The following is a 21,586-nucleotide window of genomic DNA, read 5'->3' as shown; positions in this document are numbered from 1 at the left end:
CTTGAAGTCTTTTCATGTTTATCCTCCAACTTTTCCATCAAATTTTACATTTCTAATTTCTGAATAGTCTTTTTTTTGTTTTGGGAATAGTCCTTTTGTAGCATTGTCGTCTTGTTTCATGGACACAGTATCTTCTGCTATCTTTCATAAGGTACTTACATTTTAAAAAGTGTTTTAAAAAGTTTTTTTTTAATCTCCTTTCATAGTTATAGTTTCTTTTTTCTCCATGTTGTCTGTCTTTCTGTCTCTCTTTTTCTGTCTCCATCTTTCATGTGAAGAGACTTTTCTAAAATATGATAGTTTGCTCGTGTTTAAGAGTAGGGAGCTAAAACTGTACGAAACTAAAAGGTTAACACTTAAAAGAGAGGGTGAGTTGGGTTTTGTCTACTGTGAGCTTCACTGTATGGTTCTCTGGTCATGCGGGGTTTTGTTTGTTTTTTGAGGAATCCCTGATGTTAGAGTTGAGGTCATTTATTCCCTTAGGCTCATTAGATTGGTAACATGTTATGGGAACCTTTCAGGGAAGCTGACAGGGTGTCTCAGCTTTCAATATATATAAATTCACTTAATGTCACAAATTTCAGTGTACTTTACTGCCACTTTTAACTGTGCCTGATGTTCCTTAGTCTAGAAACCCTGTTTTATACTCTTCCAGAGAGCAAGCCTCCAGTCTTGGATTAGGGCCAGGAAAGGGCAGTTGCCTGGCAGATGGAGTGGAGGAGAGGGAGCTAGGGATCTAAGTGCTTCTTACACAGCTTTCATCTCATCTTCATTTTAACTCACTGCCTTCATCCACACTTTAGAATCATCTGGGGTCACCAATTCCTAGCCCTTTTTTGAAGTATTAATTGTATTGGTTCTTGCTGACAATGCCATCTTAGGGATTGTCTTTTTTTGGGGGGTCTCTCCTGCATCAGTTACTTCTTGAGCATCTCTTGTTTGACTTCCAGAATTGTTACTGTTTTCTCCTGTTCTTCCTTTCATTTTAGATTTATGCTTTTGTATAGCTTTAGTGTGGGGTAGATGCATGTATTTACTTTATCTTCTTTTCCTCAATTTATATGTATATATATGTGTATATATATGTGTGTATATAGATTAAAGATTTTATTTCTCATAGAGTGAGTGCGCGGAGGAGCAGAAAGGGCGGGAGAGGGAGGGGGAAAGAATCTCAAGCAGACTTTGAGCTGAGTGTGGAGCTTGACGCAGGGCTCGATCTCACGACCCAAACGTCACGACCTGAGCTGAAACCAAAAGTAGATGCTTAACCAGCTGAGCCACCCAGTCTCCCCACTCTCAATTTATATTTCTGATCAGCTTTTTAAATGTTATTTGGTAATACTTGTCATTTTGAGTAATGAAAAGAATAGGATGAAAATTATGGACAAATGATTAATGTTTGGCCTATTCAGCCAGGATTCAGACTAAGGCAGTTTATATTTAGAGGAGGAAAAACAGCTTGATCTTTGGCTCAATAAATCAGTTACTGTTGGAAAATGTTTTTTTCATCTTAATTACCCTGATAGTTGAATATGCTGTTCATTGTTATTTTTAGCAACAACCTAGATAATGGGTGTTAAAAGTTCATTTATCTTATTTCAAGGCAGACAGGGTAGAGCTGTAATTTATGTCAGGCTGTATTCAAAGCTTAAAATATATAAAAATATTATTAAAGTATATAAAAATATCCAGATATTGATATTGAACCATTAAGTTTTTAGTTATTTAAAAATGTTATATATCCGGACATGTGATATATGGTTAATAATCCACACTAAGTAATTTTTTAAAAATTGTTGGGTACTTATCTAATGATGAAATACTGTGCCATGTTCTGGGAGAATTAGAAGGAGTCTCTAAGACTAGGATGAACAAATAATTTTTTTTTCAAACTAGGACACTTTTTGAAAGTAAAAGTGTGCTATTAATCACATCAGGACTGTACGTGTCACCTAAGACTGTTATACACAAATGAAGACACATGATACCTTCCTTAAGAGTTTAGTGGTATATGACAAATAAGCAAGTGGTTAAGTATTGGTGCATAGTAGGGTTTTGCATTGAAGGGAGGGAGTCTTTTTTTTTTTTTTTTTTTTGGTAATTGATAGTGTTCAGTTTTCATGCAGAGTTTATTCAGAGGCATTGGATGTGCATAGGCTTGGAAATAGCTTATTTTGTATTTCAGTTTGTGGGTTTTTCTAATTAATGAATCTACTTTAGCTCTCTTTCCTTCTAGTTTCTTTTCATTCCATTTGTTCTCCTGGAGGGTTTATCCAGATAGGGAAAAGAGGAAAAACTTATATAGTGGATTCTTAGTTAGGAATATAGTTAAAGGTGGGAAGCTTTATTAAATTATTTTCATATTTTCCACATTTTCTTTTATGATATATTTTCTTGGCTTAAATTTCTTTGATTGTAATTTCTCTTTATCTGTGTTTAGTACTCTAGCATGTGCTTCATTTCTTAGGAATAGCTTGTATGCTAAAATGGTGATACAAGTGAAAGACATTCATAAAAAGGAGTTAGTGTTCTTGTGAGGCTGTGTTTTGAAATTCACACAGATCCTGTTTATGATAGGTGGTCTAGTTCATATTTGGCTGGGACCGGAACTTGTTTGGTATTATTTATTTGAAGATATTTAATGTTAAAAAAAAGACATTTGGTGTTTAAAACTGTATGACAGTCTTGCTTTATGATGGCCATTAATGTGAAGGAAGCTTATTTTACTCCTGGCTTACTTACTATAGAAAAGAAACTTGATGTAAACATTCTTGTTTTGTAGTAAAGTATAACAACAGTCTGAATTTTGTAGTTTTTTCTCCTGCCAGAATTTATAGACCTTTGATAAATATAAAACTTAACATGGGTATGTGTATATATATATATATATATATATACACACACATATGTATGTGTGTATGTATATATATATAAAATCATCATCATGAGTTAACTATTCAGTACATTTTCATTGAAATGAGCAAATTTATAACTCAGAGTAAAGAAGTAATATATTCTAAATTGTATTGAAATAAAAACACATGGCAAAATAGCTAAGTTATTTTTATTTATTTTTTTCCCTTGTGATAGAACAAGTAAGAAGTTTGCGACAAAGCACTATTGCCAAGCGTTCAAATGCAGCACCTTTAAATAGCACAAAAAAGGCGTCTGGGAAGACTGTATCTGCCCCTAAAGCAGGGGTGAAACATCCAGAAAGGTGTCCGATTAAAGAAGTTTCTGTGTCACCGAAACCTGAGTACCATAAAGAGAGCAGAAGGAGCAGCCGACATATTGGACAAATTGAAGTGGTACCAGAAGTATCAGTGTCTTCAAGTCATTCTTCAGTGTCATCTTGTCTTGAAATGAAGGATGAAGCTGGGTTAGATTCTAAGCAGAAGTGTAATAATCAGGGAGAAGCAAATGTGCCATCTCATGAATTAAATTGTTCACTCCTTTCAGAGACTTGTGTTAGTATTGAAGAAAAGAAAAATGAAGCTCTGATGGAATGTAAAGTCAAGACTGTTAGTAGCCCACAGTTTAAGTTTTCAGATAAAGAAGAACAGAATGATTCTCTTGCAGATAAAACGGATGGCACTGTTGTTGAAGAAGTGAGGGAAAAGGGGAAAGTTGAACAGGAATCACATGAGACAGTAAAATTATCCCATGAAGATGACCAAATTACTGAGGAACCTGCATCTTCTGCTTCTCTCTCTGATGCTGCTGCTTGTACAAATCCAATTAAGACCGAAAAGAACCTTGTAGGTTTGTCTTGTTCTGTGAATGAAGTAAACAAATGTAATTTGGAATTGAAGAATACCATGGAAGTTGCTGATAAAGCTAAGAACTCCCTTCCAAGAAATGAAATAGAACCGTTGGGTTATTGTAAAGACACAGAGTCTAATGATAAGCATTTGGGGAACGCAGAATTTAATAACTCAAGCTTAGAGATGGTTGATACTAATGCTTTTGAACCAGAAAGTAGTATTTTAGAAAATGCTATTTGTGGTGCACCTGACCAAAATTCAGAACAGTTGAATATTGTTGAAAGTATTAAAATGGAGTCTCATGAAATAGCAAACCTTCAGGATGATAGAAACAGCCAGTCAAGTAGTGTTTCTTGCTTAGAGTCAAAAACTGTAAAATCCAAACAAACAAAACCTATAATTCATTCTAAGCAAAACATGACCACAGATACTCTGAAAAAAATTGTCGCAGCAAAGCATGAATTAATGCATAACAAAACTAAAGTTAATGTCAAAAGTGTGAAACGAAATGTTGATGAACCAGAATCTCAGCAAAATTTTCATAGGCCGGTCAAAGTGAGAAAAAAACAAGTTGAGAAGGATTCAAAAATTCAGAGTTGCAATTCTGGTGTTAAATCTGTGAAAAATCAGGCTCATTCTGTATTGAAAAAAACATCACAGGATCAAAATTTAGTACAGGTTCCCAAACCCTTAACCCATTCTTTGAGTGATAAGCCTCATGGTCACCCTGGTTGCTCTAAAGAACCCCATCATCCTGCACAAACTGGACATTTATTACATTCCAGCCAGAAACAATGCCATAAGCCCCAGCAGCTGGCTGCAGCAATGAAAACCAATAGTCACGTGAAGGAAGAGCTTGAACATATAGGTGGTGTAGAGCTTTTTAAGGAGGAAGATAAACTGAAGCTAAAAAAACCTGAGAAGAACCTACAACCCCGCCAGAGAAGAAGCAGCAGAAGTTTTTCTTTGGATGAGCCACCATTGTTCATTCCAGACAACATAGCTACTATAAAAAGAGAAGGCTCAGATCATAGCTCTTCATTTGAAAGCAAATATATGTGGACTCCCAGCAAGCAGTGTGGGTTTTGCAAAAAACCACATGGCAACAGGTGTGTGTGTGTGTGTGTGTGTGTGTGTGTGTGTGTGTGTGTGTGTTTATGTGACATGTGCATTAAAGAGAAATTGCTTTTTAGGGTGGGGTTATGTAAGAACTTTTTTATAGAAAAATTACTTAACATACAAAGACTTTTGCAGAAACAAAAAAACCCCTCATCAATCCTGGATAAATGATAGAAAGATGGAGCCACTGAATTTATAAATATATCATCCCAGAACATGTGAAAAAGCATAGCCTGACCAATGGCTGGTATATATTGAAATGTTTTGTCGTTGTAACCAGTTAGTGTGATTTAGTTACTGCATCTGAAAGAGAAAAAAAGCTTGCTGCTAATCAGAAAATTGTTACACTGCTTTGGGTCTGTAAGTTATATATTACTTTATTTGGCTTGAGAAGAACTAGTAATAAAGTGTAACGGTCATAATGGAAATTCTATTTTTCTTTCGAAGACTTTTTTTTTTTTTTTGGGTAAATGAAGCACACTTAACCATGACTTAATACCACCACTTCATAACTATCAAACTTAACCTTGGAATGAAGTTTGGTAGCTAAAACAACTGTTAAATTATCCTGGTGAATTGTGTATGTAACACAATAGAAAAGCTGTATTTCTTTTTTGAATGTTTTAATGATTTGAAAGATTTCTTATGAATTCTAATCTTTTAAGTCATTTTAGGATTCAGTGTTTATAGCTTTTTGATACTGCCCGACCCTCCCCCATGAATTTATTTGCTAGCTTTTTAAGAAAAGGAAAACAGGAGATGAAGTGGAGTTTGCAGTACAAGATTGTCCTGTTCAAGTGTTGAGATTGCTGTTGGAACGTCTGTCAACGCTGACATGATAAAAGAACATTATAACTTGCACATTGTAATATTATCCTTACTCATGAAAGTAAATATTAGGATGACTTTTCCCAGTACTATCAGATTACATAAAAATATGGAACTTCTTAGGGAAAATTTAGTAAAGTACGTTGTGTAATTATTTTGTGTGGGAGCTGGTGGTTGGGGAGAGTGGGTGGGAGTTTGTGGGGTTATTCTGTAAAAAGTTTTATGTCAACTGTTATGTCAAAGACATAACAAAGTTTTATTACTTCATTTATGATTCAGCCCATGTCCTATTTTTAAATGTCAGTGGTTACTCTTCATAACAGCATATTCCAGTTTTAAAAAATTGTGTTTTGAGTATAGTTCTACATTTGTCCTCACATATATGCTCTTTTAAGTTTTTTGGTTTTTTTTTAACAGCTTATTCAGATATTCTAAAGTGGGCCTGCTAAATTTTCAGAATTAAGGGCTGGGTGGTGCTTTTAAGTGTTCTTTTAAGCCAACACTTTTCTCTCTGCCAGAATCTTCTAAAAATCATTACACTGACATGTGGTCAGAGTAGTAGAATAGGAACCTTCACTTGAAAGAGTTTCTAAAGTGAAACTTGAGCCTAGAGTTGGAAGTCATGTTAGGTATATTACCATATAGCTTTGTTGCAGATAAGCTGCTCTTCTGATGGCCTGGTCCTCAGGAGTTTGCCTAGGCTTTTTAACCATGGCTCACTTTACAAACATCAGTTATTTTCCTAAAATGAAGATTAAATTTTAAGTCCCATTGTGGTCCCCCCCCATGCCACCTTCTGTATCTACTCTATAAAACCTAGAGTTTCTTTGCCTCATTGTGGAAAATGACTTAGAATATTAGATATGTAGATATGTAGATTTTGAGTTTACCCAATGTAATTAACATGAATCATACATAATGACACTGGAAACAATTTAGGAAGCAACATTTCACATTATTTCAATTTTGTGAATAAAGAAGCCTAAGTAATTGTTTTTTCTTTACATATTAACTAGCCTTCACTACTTTTTTGATACATTGTGCTTGTATACATTGAGTTTACTCAGAAAATGTACCTGACATACAGCATGTAATTTTCCTATTTTAATCCATGTGTAAGATTTTGAATTTATTAGGAAGGGCATATCTGTAAATAATTTTCATTCATTTCATGCACTAGCCATATGGAAAGCTGTTAATATGACATTTTCTAGCACTTGTGACAGGTTTGCTTCTGTAAGACTACTTTATAACTTCAGCATTTTACATGTATTACAACTGAAGTTAGCTTCCTGTCTGCGCTTCAGTTGGAAATTACATTTTTAAATATAGATTTCTTCATGGCATCACCAGATGTAATAAATATTTGACCATAAGCAACTTCTGTACATACCCTAAAGACAGTAGGTATGGACTCTAACAATTTACACATCAAGCTTTTGTTTTTGCTTCCATTTACTTTCCTCATTTGCCTTGTAACAAAGGTAAACTCATTATTTTCAAAACCGGACTACTTAATAGTCATTTTTAAAAAATGATCTTTGGACATGTTTACATAAGCCAGTTGGCATTTTGGAAGGAAGAAGTCTGGGTCTTTTCATATTACCTATCTTGCAGTTTCTGGTATTTCCCTACTGCTCCAGAAGGTGTTTATGTTTTTAGTTTGTATTGCAGTTTCTTGCCCAGATGTAGATGATTAGTATATTGGATGAAGTTTAGAAACAAAAAAAATCTCCATAGGATGAATTCATAGCTTTATACTCAAACAAGAAATTTTTTCTGAGAAGGAAATTTTCTTCCAGAATAAAAGATTTCTGTTTTTTCTCAAGATTTTAAGAGTTTGACAGATAATTATTTTTGTCTGCGTATTAGATTGTTAGTGACAAAAACAGTGATTTAATGTTTATATGGAATAGAATCATTTTAGAAAAAAGTGCATCTACATTCACAGTAATATGGTATAGATTGTCACACACTTATCAGAACTGAACACCCATCTTGTAACAGGTCCATTGTTAGTAGTTATAACACAGATATGCTAAGAACAGGAGTTCTCAAATGTTGCTTGCCTTTGTGATTTACTTTGAAGAAACTTGGAAGTTTTCTAAGAATATATTTGGCTTATGCCAAAAAGATTATTAGTTTTTGTCTTATAACAAGCCTAATTAGTTTTTATTTTTAAATTTTGTGTATGAACATTTAACAGTAAAAGAATACAACAAATATTTCTGAACTCTTCTATTTAACTGATTCATGTCTATCTGGTTTACTTAACCGAGCCAGTGGTAAACTCCATACAACATTATTTTTTTTTAGTGAAATATTTAACATCCAGGTTATAGTCTTTTCTGTAAGTGATTTTGCCTATTAGTAATCAGAAATTCATGGCCAGAGCAGAAAATGGAATAATTCTGTTAGCTATGTGATTCATACTCCCGCCCTTCTCCCCCCTTTTTTAAACCATGAGGAAAAATACAAAAAGGAAAATAATACTCCCTTTTTGTGGTAGGACTTTTTTCCCCCAATATGGTTCATAAAATTTGTAGTACCTCTAACTTTCAGACCTAAAAATGATCCATATTTACATTTTTACAAAATCAGTTTTATTTTCAAATGAATTAGTTCTATTTTTCCCTAGGACATATGGAAATTATTTTTATAAATGACTTTTCAGAATTTATATAACCGCAATATCTTTTATATAAAATCCTAAACTATTACGATAACTCTGTAGATGGCACTAGAGATTTGCTTTTCAGAGCGTCAAGTTCAGGAGACATTTCCAAAGTAAGCTTGAAAGGAAGCATGATGAAATATTTAGTTTTGTCATCATAAAACAACTCTTTTCCTGATTAAGAATTTGAAATTTTTAAATATGTGCTTTATCATTTGATATTTAAATTTGAATATGGGCTAACAGTATAGCTATGGCCATAATGTGTAGGTTTTTTAGTAGTGTCTTATTGAAACTAGTTTAGACTTACTTTGAAGAAATCATACTATAGCTCTGATAGTGGAAGTAAAGGGAAACGACTGCTAGTTTGCTTTCAGTATTTCAAAGACATTCATATTACCCACTTTGAAGAAATAGTTCTTACAACTTTGCAATAGAAAAACTGTGCACTTGCATTTTTCATTTACTTTGTTGGCTGGAAGATTTGTATCATTGAAGCATGGACCCATCTAAAATTTCCCCAAGCCTAGATAGACCATTTCTATCTTGTAAACAAATACCACATTTTTTGAAAGTTTTCTTGCTGGCTTATGAATCCAAAACATTTGTTTTGACATAAGACAGGAGGTTTTCTTCTTTCTGTTTCTTTCCCCATCATTTTGGGGAAATGAGGACTTACTTGATAAAGCTAGCGCAGGCATTACTTGTTAGGGTAAAGAATGGTGAATTACAAACATGAAGTCAAGTTTCCTTAATGCGCAGCAATAGTTTGATACACAATAGAAAGGCACAAGAAGAAGAGAAAAATGTGCTGCTGCTGAGGAATGAGTAGTTGCTGTGACTTTTTTCAAGACCTGTAAGGATTGAAAGTGTAATTTCAACCTTAAAATCTCTGGTGTAAGAGAGTTGGTTGTATCACTTACTGTATTACCTTAAAATGAGTTTTGGCATTGTTGATGCCACTCTTACAAAATCAGCAGAAAGTCTTTAATTAAAGAATATACCTAAATCTTTTTATCTTAACCTTTCAAAAACATACCATGAATTACTAACCTGAAGAAGAAAGAAAAATGTTAAACATGATTGAGCTCTCTAGTTTACCTAACAATGGGTTAAAATTAAAAAAAAAATCCCCCAAATTGCCATTTGTACATCTTATTTACCATTTTATTTAAAAAGTAATTGCAGATATTAAGTTAGACTAAATCTTATGTCCACTGATTTTTTTCATTGTTAGTGAAGTTATTTAGATAAAATGTAGTAAAGGGAAACTTTTATAAAGAGATTGGAAATTAAAAAAATTCAGCCTGAATATTAATATCTTCATGTTAAAATATCTTTATTCAGAGAAACAAGTTTATTATCTAAAGCATGGTCAGTAGTAAGGAAGTCTGCACACACAAGTATGTAAAAAGATTCTTCAGCTTAATCACTGTGATACCACGAGCCAGAATATTTTGAGCTCAAAGAATAGTGACATAGTTAAAGTGGTTAATAAACAATCTGAGTCTCCATTTTGTTAGTTTTTGAGTTGCGTTTTTGCTCCGATCTTGTCATTCAGAATTACTCATTGGATGACTGATTCTTCAGTTTTAGGTGGGATTTCTGGTGTGTGGGGTAAATGTTACCGTAACTTTGACGGATTGTCTGTGATCAGATTTTCGCAGATCTTACCACCCTTCTCAGTGGAGGAATGTTACTTTATACTTTCTTACTCTATGCAATATGCTGACAAAGGTCAGTTGCCCTTTATTTTGCCTTTATGGTTTTGTGTATTTTCTCATTCATACTAGAGTGGGTATATTTGACTTAAAAGTTCTGTCTTGAATATTCTTTGAAAACTTGCTCCATGGCGAACCAATAGAATAGGTAAAGATGGAAAACATATCAGAAAATGATTAAAAATTTAATTTAGGCTCACTTTTAACATTTATTTTTAATGTATTAAATCAAAGTTTTTTTCCCCTCTTCCCAGGTTTATGGTTGGCTGTGGGAGATGTGATGACTGGTTTCATGGTGATTGTGTTGGTTTAAGTCTTTGTCAAGCACAACAAATGGGAGAAGAAGACAAAGAATACGTGTGTGTGAAATGTTGTGCTGAAGAAGATAAAAAGACTGAAATAGTAGATTCAGATATTTTGGAAAACCAGGCTAAAGTTGAAGTCCATAGTGAAGACAGAACAATGGAATGTGAAAAGCTTGGGTTATCAAAGCACACAGCAACAAATGATAAAACCAAATATATAGAAGATACAGTGAAGCACAAGGTCAAAATTTTAAAACGGGTAAGCTCATTAATGCATTCTTTTTGTTTAAGAACTTTGTATGGTCTGACAATTTGAAATTTCTCTGGGTTTTATTGTTCTAAGTGTATGTATTTTTCCATAAAAATGAATGGATTTTTATTCAAACATTTGTATTTTTCCATAAAAAATGGATTTTTATTCAAAGTATTTTGGCAGTCTTGGTGAAACCAGGAAATCTTCAAAATATGTATATCTTATTTCTTACAGTATTTTGTGCAGTTTCTAGTCTCTAGTTTGATACTTGGATTTCCTTTGATATGATGTGTGTGTGATTTTGTGATATTAAAGTGGTACTGGGCTCTACATTGTGCTTGCTGATAAGTTTTTAAAACTTTTTAGTCCATAACTATCTACTAATTCTTAAACCACATTTGACATTATTATTTTCAGGTAGAAGAGTTATTTTGTCTCTTTAAGGAAAAGTAGACTTAATTTTTTTGATTTTGTCCCAGTGTTTGCTTGGAACTTCATTACTTTTTCTCTTTAAAAAGTCAGTTTTCCCTTACCTTATATTTTTAACTAATTTCTAAATGTATTTTCTAAATAGAAATTTCAGGATACTTAGTCAGTTACCAGAGAGATGTATAAAAGATTCAATGCTTTATCTGATTAAATTTTTATAATTTTCATTGTCTTATATTTTTTAATACCTATGATTTTTCTATTTTTGTTCTTATAATGGTAGGAAAGAGACAACAGAGGCAACAAATATATGTGGATAGTCAAATATAATAATCCAAGAAACAGTGAACATGAGTTGGAGTGTTAGAAGAACCATGGAAATCTTTTAGTCTAGTCATTGAGATTGAAGAACATAACCATGTTTTCTCCAAAATCTTCTTCATTATATATAAACTCAGTTCTTTGAGATATTTCTTATATTCAAGTCTGGATTAAGTTGCCGTTTGCCAGTCCTTGTAGCATCCAGTATTTTCTGGCTCCCCAGCCATTTTGAGAATTAGGGTATGTCCTTCTGACATTTGCTGTTCCTTTTTCTGTTGATTTGATTAGCACCAAAGTAATTGATATAGAATTGAGAGCTCCATTGAGAACAGTTTATAGCACATCTTTGGAAAATTTCTGTTAATTATTAACTATTAATCATCGCTTCTTGGATGTAATCCCTTGGCTATTCAGAAATATAGCTCATTGTTTTGTCATTTAGCTAAGTTGTCTCCATCTTGTCTGAAAAGACATGAAACATTAAATGTTTTGAGGAAACCACTCTATCCATTCTCTGTATCAGAAAAGAAATTGAAGTTTGATTTTTAAGGACGTGCAATCCAAGTAATTACTGCTTCCTTTTCTTTTTGATGGTGAACTGTTGAATCTTATTTGGACTCTGCTGATAATTAGTTTGTGGAATCTGCTTTTTAAATATCACTTCTTATACCTAGATTTTATGTTGAACCATTTCTTGAGTTCCTGTTGTGTGCCAAGCATGGTACCAGACTTGGGTATATAGCACTGATTGAAATATGTTTCTGTTCTCAAGTAAATCTAGTTGGAGAGATAGAAAATAATTAAATAAAAAATTAGAGGATTCCTAGTCTAGAGAAAATGTTTTTTTGTATGTACTCTGTCTTCTTAAAGCCTATAAAAACCTATGATTATATATCATAGTGTTCTTTTCCCTGTCATTCTTTTTTTAAATTTTCACTTTTTAATTTAAATTCAAGTAACATGTACTATTTGTTTCAGAGGTAGAGGTCAGTGATTCATCACTTATATAATACCCAGTGCTCATTATATCACATGCTCTCCTTAATGTTCATCACCCACTTACCCCACCCCCTCCCACCCCCGTCCCCTCCAGCAAACCTCAGTTTGTTTTCTGTGATTAAGAATCTCTTATGGTTTGTCTCCCTTTGGTTTCATCTTGTTTTATTTTTTCCTCTTTTCCCCTAAGATCCTCTGTTTTGTTTCTTAAATTCCACATATGAGTGAGATCATATGGTAATTGTCTTTCTCTGATTGACTTATGTCTCTTAGCATAATACCCTCTAGTTCCATCCACATCATTTCAAATGGCAAGATTTCATTTTTTCATGGCTGAATAGTATTCCATTTTATATATGTACACATCTTCTTTATCCATTCATCTGTCGATGGACATCTGGGCTCTTTCCATAATTTGGCTATTGTGGACATTGCTGCTATAAACATTGGGGTACAGGTGCCCCTTTGGATCACTACATTTGTATCTTTGGGGTAAATCCCTAGTAGTGCAATTGCTGGGTTGTAGGATAGCTCTATTTTCAACTTTTTGAGGAATTTCCATATTGTTTTCCAGAGTGGATGTACCAGTTTGCATTCCCACCAACATCCTAATAGGGTTTCCCTTTCTCCGAATCCTCGCCAATATCTGTCCTTTCCCTCCCGACTCGATTATAGCCATTCTGACTGGTGTGAGGTGGTATTTCATTGTGGTTTTGATTTGTATTTGTATTTGATGATGAGTGATGAGCAGTTTTTTCAAGTCTGTTGCCCATTTGTATGTCTTCTTTGGAGAAATGTCTGTTCATGTCTTCTGCCCGTTTCTTGATTGGATTATTTGTTCTTTGGGTGTTGAGTTTGATAAGTTCTTTATAGATTTTGGATACTAGCCCTTTATCTGATATGTCATTTGTAAATACCTTCTCCCATTCTGTCTGTTGTCTTTTGGTTTTGTTGACTGTTTCCTTTGCTGTGGAGAAGCTTTTTATCTTGATGAAATCCCAATAGTTCATTTTTGCATTTGTTTCCCTTACCTTTGAAGACATGTCTAGCAAGAAGTTGCTATGGCCAAGGACACAGAGGTTGCTGCCTTTGTTCTTCTCTAGGATTTTGATATATTCCTGTCTCACATTTAGGTCTGTCATCCATTTTGAGTCTCTCTTGGTGTATGGTGTAAGGAAGTGGTCCAGTTTTATTCTTCTGCATGTGGCTGTCCCATTTTCCCAACACCATTTGTTGAAGAGACTGTCTTTTTTCCATTGAACATTCTTTCCTGCTTTGCTGAAGATGAGTTGACCATAGAGTTAAGGGTCCGTTTCTGGGTTGTCTATTCTGTTCCATTGATCTATGTGTCTGTTTTTGTGCCAGTACCATGCTGTCTTGATGATTACAGCTTTGTGTAATACAGCTTGAAGTCCAGAATTGTGATGCCACCGGCTTTGGTTTTCTTTTTCAACATTCCTTTGGCTATTTGGGGTCTTTTTTGGTTCCATACAAATCTTAGGATTATTTGTTCTAGCTCTGTGAAAAAAGTTGATGGTATTTTGATGGGGGTTGCATTGAATGTATAGATTGCTGTAGGTAGCATAGACATTTTAACAATATTTGTTCTTCCAGTCCGTGAGCATGGAACATTTTTCCATTTCTTTATGTCTTCCTCAATTTCTTTCATGAGTGTTCTGTAGTTTTCTGAGTACAAATCCTTTGCCTCTTTGGTTAGGTTTATTCCTAGGTATCTTACGGTATTTGGTGCAGTTGTAAATGGGATCAACTCCTTAATTTCTCTTTCTTCTGTCTCATTGTTAATGTATAGAAATGCAGCTGATTTCTGTGCATTGATTTTATATCCTGCCACTTTGCTGAATTCCTGTATGAGTTCTAGCAATTTTGGGGTGGAGTCTTTTGGATTTTCCACATAGAGTATTGTGTCATCTGCAGAGAGTGAGAGTTTGACGACTTCTTTGCTAGTTCAGATGCCTTTTATTTCTTTTTGTTGTCTGATTGCTGAGGCTAGGAGTTCTAGTACTATGTTGAACAACAGTGGTCATAGTGGACATTGTTGCCATGTTCCTGACCTTAGGGGAAAAGCTCTCAGTTTTTCCTCATTGAGAATGATATTCACTGTGGGCTTTTTGTATGTGGCTTTTATGATAATGTCGAGGTATGTTCCCTCTATCCCTACACTGTGAAGAGTTTTAATCAAGAAAGGATGCTGTACTTCGTCAAATGCTTTTTGATAAGTCTGGCTGTGATTTTATACGATCTTATTAAATCTTTCAGAGAACCAGCTCCTAGTTTTGTTGCTGTCTTCTCCTGTTCTTTTGGTTTCTATTTCATTGATTTCTGCTGTAATCTTTATTATTTCTCTTCTCCTGCTGGGTTTAAGCTTTATTTGCTGTTCTTTCTCCAGCTCCTTTAGGTGTAAGGTTAGGTTGTTTATTGGAGACCTTTCTTCTTTCTTGAGAAAGGCTTGTATTGCTATATACTTCCCTCTCAGGACCACCTTAGCTGCATCCCAAAGGTCTTGAACAGTTGAGTTTTTATTTTTCATTTGTTTCCATGGATTTTTTAAATTCTTCTTCAATTTCCTGGTTGATCCATTCATTCCTTAGTAGGATGCTCTTTAACCTCCATGTATTTGAGTTCTTTCCAAATTTCCTCTTGTGACTGAGTTCCGTATTCAAAGCATTGTGGTCTCAAAATATGCAGGGAGTGATCCCAGTCTTTTGGTACCAGTGGAGACCTGATTTGTGACCCAGTATGTGATCTATTCTAGAGAATGTTCCATGTGCACTGGAGAAGAATGCTTTAGGATGGAATGCTCTGAATATATCTGTGAAGTCCCATCTAGTCCCGTGTGTCATTCAAAGCCCTTGTTTCCTTGTTGATCTGCGTAGATGATGTGTCCATTGCAGTGAGTGGTGTGTTAAAAGTCCCCTACCATTACAGTATTATTTTTTTTTCTTTAAAATTTTTTTAATGTTATATTAATCACCATACATTACATCATTAGTTTTTGATGTAGTGTTCCCCATTACTGTATGATTATAGATGTATTTTTTTAGTTTTGTTATTAATTGGTTCATATAATTGGCTGCTCCCGTGTTAGGGGCATAAATATTTACAATTGATCTTCTTGTTGGATAGACCCTTTAATTATGATATATTGTCCTTCCTCATCTTTTATTGCAGTCTTTGGTTTAAAATCTAATTTGATGTAAGGATTGTGACCCCAGCTTTCTTTTGTTGTCCATTAGCATGATAAATGGTTTTCCACCCCCTCACTTTCAATCTGGAGGTGTCTTTGGGTCTAAAATGAGTCTCTTGCACACAGCGTATTGATGGGTCTTGCTTTTTTTTTAATTTCTAATTTTTTAAAGATTTTATTTATTTATTTGACAGCGAGAGAGAGATAAGTAGGCAGAGAAGGGCAGAGGGAGAGGGAGAAGCAGGCTCCCTGCTGAGCAGAGAGCCTGTCTCAGGGCTTGATCCCAGGACCCTAGGGTCATGATCGGAGCCAAAGGCAGATGCTTAACCAGCTGAGCCACCCAGGCGCCCCCGGGTCTTGTTTTTTTATCCAGTCTGATACCCCGTGTCTTCTGATTGGGGCATTTAGCCTATTTACATTCAGAGTAACTATTGAAAGATACGAATTTAGTGCTGTATTACTTGTAAAGTCACTGTTTCTGTATATTGTCTCTGTTCCTTTCCGGTTTATGTTACTTTGGGGCTCTCTCTTCGCTTAAAGGATCCCCTTAAATATTTCTTGCAGGGCTGGCTTAGTGCTCACAAATTCTTTTAGTTTCTCTTTGTTTTGGAAGCATTTTATCTCTGTTTTGAATGATAGCCTTTGGATAAAGTATTCTTGGCTGCATATTGTTCTCATTTAGCACCCTGAATATGTCACGCCACTCCGTCTCTGTGGATAGGTCTGCTGCCAACCTAATCTTTCTACCCTTGTAGGTTACGGACCTCTTGTCCTGATTTGCAAGCTTCACTATTATATGTTGAGGTGTTGACCTATTTTATTGCTTTTGAGGGCAGTTCTCTGTGCCTCCTGACTTGAATGCCTGCTTCCTTCCCCAGATTAGGGAAGTTCCTTGCTATATTTTACTCTGATATACCTTCTGCCACACACACACTCTCTCTCTCTCTTTCCTCTTCTGGGATCCCAATTATTCTAATACTGTTTCGCTTTATGGTATCACTGATCTCTCGACTTCTCCCCTCTTGATCCAGTAGTTGTTTATCTCTTTCTCAGCTTCTTTATTCTCCATTCTTTTGTCTGCTATATCACTAATTCTCTCATCTGCTTCATTTATCCTGGCAGTTAGAATCTCCATTTTCGATTGCATCTCATTAATAGCCTTTTTGATTTCTACTTGATTAGATTTTATTTCTTTTATTTCTCCAGAAAGGGATTCTCTAGTGTCTTCTATGCTTTATCTTTATAATCGTTATTCTGAACTCCAGTTTTGACCCCTTATATCCATATTGATTAGGTCCCTAGCAGTCAGTACTGCCTCTTGTTCTCCTTTTTGAGGTGAGTTTTTCCATTTTATCGTCTGTCCAGAGAAGAATAGATGAACAAGAGAATAAAATACTAAAATGGCAACAGTGACCCCAGAGAAATATACACTAAACAAGTTAGAAGAGACTGGAAATTGGGGAAAAAAAAAAGAATATAATCAGGTGAACAGAAAAGAGCAATACACTGGATCCTGTGTGTATTTTGGTCTGTTTGTTAGAAGACTAGATCCCAAAATTTTAAAGAAAGAAAAACTTATATATGTACAAAAATGAAATTCAATACATTGAAAGGATAGAATGTAACTATAAAAATGAAAATTAAAAGACAAAAAAGAAGGAATATAAACAGGTGAACAGAACAGAGCAGTACACTATATCCTGAGTGTATTTTGGTCTTTGTTAGAAGAAACTACATCCCAGAATTGTAAGGAAAGAAAAACTTATATATCTATAGAAAAATAAAATTAAATACAGTGAAAGGATAGAATGTAACTGTAAAGATGAAAACTTAAAAAAGTTTAACAAAAAACAAAAAAAAAATAAAAAAGAATATGATCAAACAGGTGAAGAGAACCGAGCTATACACTAGATTCTGGGTGTATTTTGGTCTGTTAGAAACTGCATCCCAAAATTATAAAGAAAGAAAAACTTACGTATGTACAAAAATAAAATTAAATACAATGAAAGGGTAGAATGTAAGTGTAAAAATGAAAATTAAAAAAGAATTTTAAAAGTTGATAAAATAAGAAATTGGTTGAAAAAGGAGAGAGAAAAAAAATTGAAAGACTAAAGAATCATGGGAAAAACCATGACTTCTGTATATTATTTTCCCCTAGTACTGGAGTTTTGCAGTTCTCTATGATCGGTAAACTTGGTGTTAGCTGGATGTTCTTGCTGATCTTCTGGGAAAAGGGCTTGTTGTGCTGATTATCAGGTGTCATTTCCTCAGGCAGAATTGCACTGCTCTTGCCATGGGGCCAGTCTAAGTAAGTGGCTCTGGATTGCTCTATGTGACTCTTGTTTCCTGAAGGCTTTCTGTGCTGCTTTAGAGGATGAAAATGAAAATGGCAGCCTCCCAGTCTCCAGTCCTAAAACCCAGAACTCCCCCCCCCCCCCCCCCCCCCCCCCGCAATTCCTCAGTGTGCCCTCAGGGAAAAGTAGTCAACCACTCTGGTCTCCCTGGTCTCTGGCTGCACTCTCTGCTCACCCAGACTGTGACCTATTTCATGGCACGTGACCCTGTTTCGAGTCTCCAAACCCTACAGACTCCTGTAGTGCCCCCCTCCCCAGGGGAGGGGTCTCGGGGTGGTTCTCCTGTTTGCTGGGCCCCTGCTCAGAGGCGGTCACCCGACCATGCTGCAGTTCGCAGTATATGGCAATGCTGAGCTGAGAGCCCTCTCCTGGGCTCCCTGATTGCAGCCGGCTTCCCCGCTTTGATGCCTGGGAGCACTGCCGCACTCAGGCACCCCCCCGGTCTTCCTGTGTCCCCTGAGGATCCTGAGACCACACTGTCTCACCAGGATTCCACCCTGCTTCGCCATCTGAGCACCTTTCAGGCAGGGATGTCCCTCACTGGAGCAGACTTTTAAAAGTTCTGATTTTGTGCTCTGCTGCTATATCACTTTCTGGTGTTGGCTGCCAGACGCTCCCTCCCCCTACAGTTTATCTTCCCGTATATCACCTCAGAGTCACTTCTCCACATCTCCTACCTTGCAGAAAGTGGTTGCTTTTCTATTTAGAGTTGCAGCTATCCTTTTCTTAGACCTCTGGTTGAGTTCGCAAGTGTTCAGAATGACTTGATAGCTATCTAGCTGAATTCCTGGGACCAGATGAAACTAAGGTCTCCTACTCCTCCACCATCTATGGAAAAACTTCTCCCTGCCTTTCAAACACTACCATGGTGTGATTAATTACTTTAAAGGCTCTCAGAATTCTAGTTCACTAGTAGTTCTTTGTTGGTTATAATTAGGATGAGAGTAGCAAGTATCCTGATGGTTTGTTCTAATTTATGGAAGTTAAAAGTGCCAATTGAGACAGTGAGAATATAAGTGATAAACTTATAGGTGGGTGTGATTTCATTTGTTTTAGAAAATAGTGTAAAACATAGATACCTATTTCTCCACAATCTTTCCCTCCTTTTTCCATATCTACAGCCAACTAAAAGAACTCTTACTATCTTATATCTGATTTTTTTTTTCTAATATCATTACTGGGAAAATGGTATCCAAGTTTTTTAGTTCTCCTTTATAGGCTATTACGTGTTTTGCAAAATAGGTGCTTAACAAATGGATTTTGAATGAGACTGAAACTCCTTTTAGCTATTAATTGAGAGTTATTTTTGTACATCTTAAAAAAAAAACTTTTAAATACTTATTAGGCTAAAGAATATAATGTTTGCTATCTTAATAGATTGTAATACTAATTAGGTTTAATTTTTCTCATCCACATACTCTGGAGCCTTGCTTTAGTAGTTTTCATTCTAATGAATTACATACTATTTTTTCCAAGGAATCTGGTGAAGGCAAAAACTCATCAGACTGTAGAGATAGTGAAATAAAAAAATGGCAGCTAGCTCCTCTTCGAAAGACGGGACAACCAGTTTTACCTCGGAGATCCTCAGAAGAAAAAAATGAAAAAATGCCAAAAGAGACTACAGCTGTTATTTGCACAGGAGAAAAAGGTTCCAAACCAGGTAGTAAGATTAATAAAAATTATTATGTATTAATAAAGTTATATTTCATACACTATCAATTAGTATATTTTAGGGAAATTTAACCATTTTAACATTTTAATGGCAATAAAAATAGTTGAGGTGATATTTCTTGAAATTAAAAACTATTGCTCTAAATTCTGGGAAGGACTAATGAACTTAGTAAGACCCCATCCTCATGGCACTTAAACACTAATAGAAGACACAATAAGTAGACAAAATGGTGTGCTATTTTTACAGCACTTAGGCACTGTGAAGAAAATGTAAATGGGGTTAAGAGTCACAGTTGAGGAGAATGGTGGGAGTTTGTTTTAGGTAGGAGGAGGTAAATTGTGAGGTGGGATTTGAAGGGATGGGAACTCTTTTTTGGAGGACTGGGTAGGGTGCAGTCTCAAGGTTTCAAGGTAGAATCAAGCTTGGTATTTGAGGAGCACGAAAGCCACTGTGGGGTGGTTAGACAGTAATACATGGGATGGAATGATGGTCGAGGTGAGTTCAGAGAAAATTATGTGGGAACTTTGAGACCATGACCAAGAGTTTGTATTTTATTCTGAATGTAATGAGAAACCTTCAGAGGATATTGTACAAGGTAATGATGGGTTACTTTCGTTTTCCTGTGAAGATTGGCTGGTAGGAGAATAGGAGAGAACGAGGGTAGTTAGGAGTCTGTAGTAGCCTAGGAAAGACATGATGGTAGCTTGGAACAGAGGCAGAGTGGAAGGTTGAGAAATGGTCAGATTCCGATATATTTTATAGTAGAATTGGCAGAACTTGCTGGTGGATTAGTTATAGGTAGGTGAAGGAAAGAGAGTCTTAGCAGAGGATTAAATAAATGGTGCCATTTATTGAGAAAAACAGATTTGGGGAGGAAAATTGAAAAATTATGTTTGGGTGTTTTAACTTTGAGCTGCCTTTTAGATACCCAGGTAAAGATGTTTGAGTAAACCTTTGGCTGATGAGTCTGGAGCTTAGAGAAGACTTAAAGGGTGGTATATAAACAAGGGATTTATCAGTGCATAGTTACTTAAAATCATGGACTTAGATATAAATAGTTACAAAAAGAGTTTGATAATGAAGAGGCAGAAGCACAGCACTTGGGGGGCACATCAGCATTAGAAGTTGAGAAGACAAGAGGTTCCAGCAAAGGAGACTAAAAGATGGTCTGTGAGATAAGAGAACTAAGGGACCATGATGAAGTTTCAAGAAGGAGGGAATGATCAGTTCAGTGTTGTCTGGACATCTAATAAGATGAGCACAGATCCTATGTGATTCAGTGAAATGGAAATCATTGGTGACCTTGACTAGAATGGTTTTGGTGGAGCACTGGGGATAAAAGCCAGTTGTAGTGGTTTATGGAAGAATGGAAAGCCAGGAATCTGATTAGTGTTTTAAAGAATTTTGCTGTTAAAGGGAACAGAAATGGTGTGGTAGCTAGAGGGATATGGGAGGTCAAGAATTTTTTAAGGGAGATATAGCATGTTTGTGAGACTCTGGGAATGATCCAGTAGAGAGAATTTTTTTTATTTAAAGATTTTATTTATTTATTTGACAGAGAGAGGCACAGCGAAAGAGGGAACACAAGCAGGGGGAGTGGGAGAGGGAGAAGCAGGCTTCCCGCAGAGCAGGGAGCCTGATGTGGGGCTTGATCCTAGGACCCTGGGATCATGACCTGAGCCGAAGGCAGACGCTTAACGACTGAGCCACCCAGGCGCCCCGAGAGAGAGAATTTGATGATGTAATCGAGGGGCTCAAAATCCATGAAGAAACAAGAGGGGATGGGATTTACATAGAAGGGTTGGTCATAGAAAAGGACAGCTTATCCATTTTAATAGTAGGGAAGATGATTGTATATGGTGGGAGGGAGGGTAGATGCAGGTAGGTTAGATTTGGTGATGGGAAGATGTGATAGCTGTCATTTTCCTGTTTTCTTAGTAAAATA

General features: G+C 35.6%; 1 protein-coding gene across 8 annotated transcripts in view; it reads left to right on the top strand.

Annotated features, from left to right (window-relative positions):
• Positions 1-21,586, top strand: part of PHF3 (PHD finger protein 3) — an 86,014-nt gene that overhangs the window by 47,403 nt on the left and 17,025 nt on the right. For 7 of the 8 annotated variants that reach the window (XM_027601315.1, XM_027601313.1, XM_027601312.1 and 4 more), the window contains 3 exons: positions 3,091-4,873; positions 10,361-10,670; positions 19,446-19,629. In XM_027601315.1, coding sequence (XP_027457116.1) covers positions 3,091-4,873; positions 10,361-10,670; positions 19,446-19,629 — 2,277 coding nt within the window. The remainder of the gene's footprint in view (positions 1-3,090; positions 4,874-10,360; positions 10,671-19,445; positions 19,630-21,586) is intronic. The other variant, XM_035728458.1, reaches the window with a different exon arrangement.

Source organism: Zalophus californianus, chromosome 7 (genome assembly GCF_009762305.2).
Source record: "Zalophus californianus isolate mZalCal1 chromosome 7, mZalCal1.pri.v2, whole genome shotgun sequence".
Taxonomy (NCBI): domain Eukaryota; kingdom Metazoa; phylum Chordata; class Mammalia; order Carnivora; family Otariidae; genus Zalophus; species Zalophus californianus.
The sequence above is the reverse complement of the archived record's forward strand: the minus strand, read 5'-3'. Positions and strand labels throughout refer to the sequence as shown.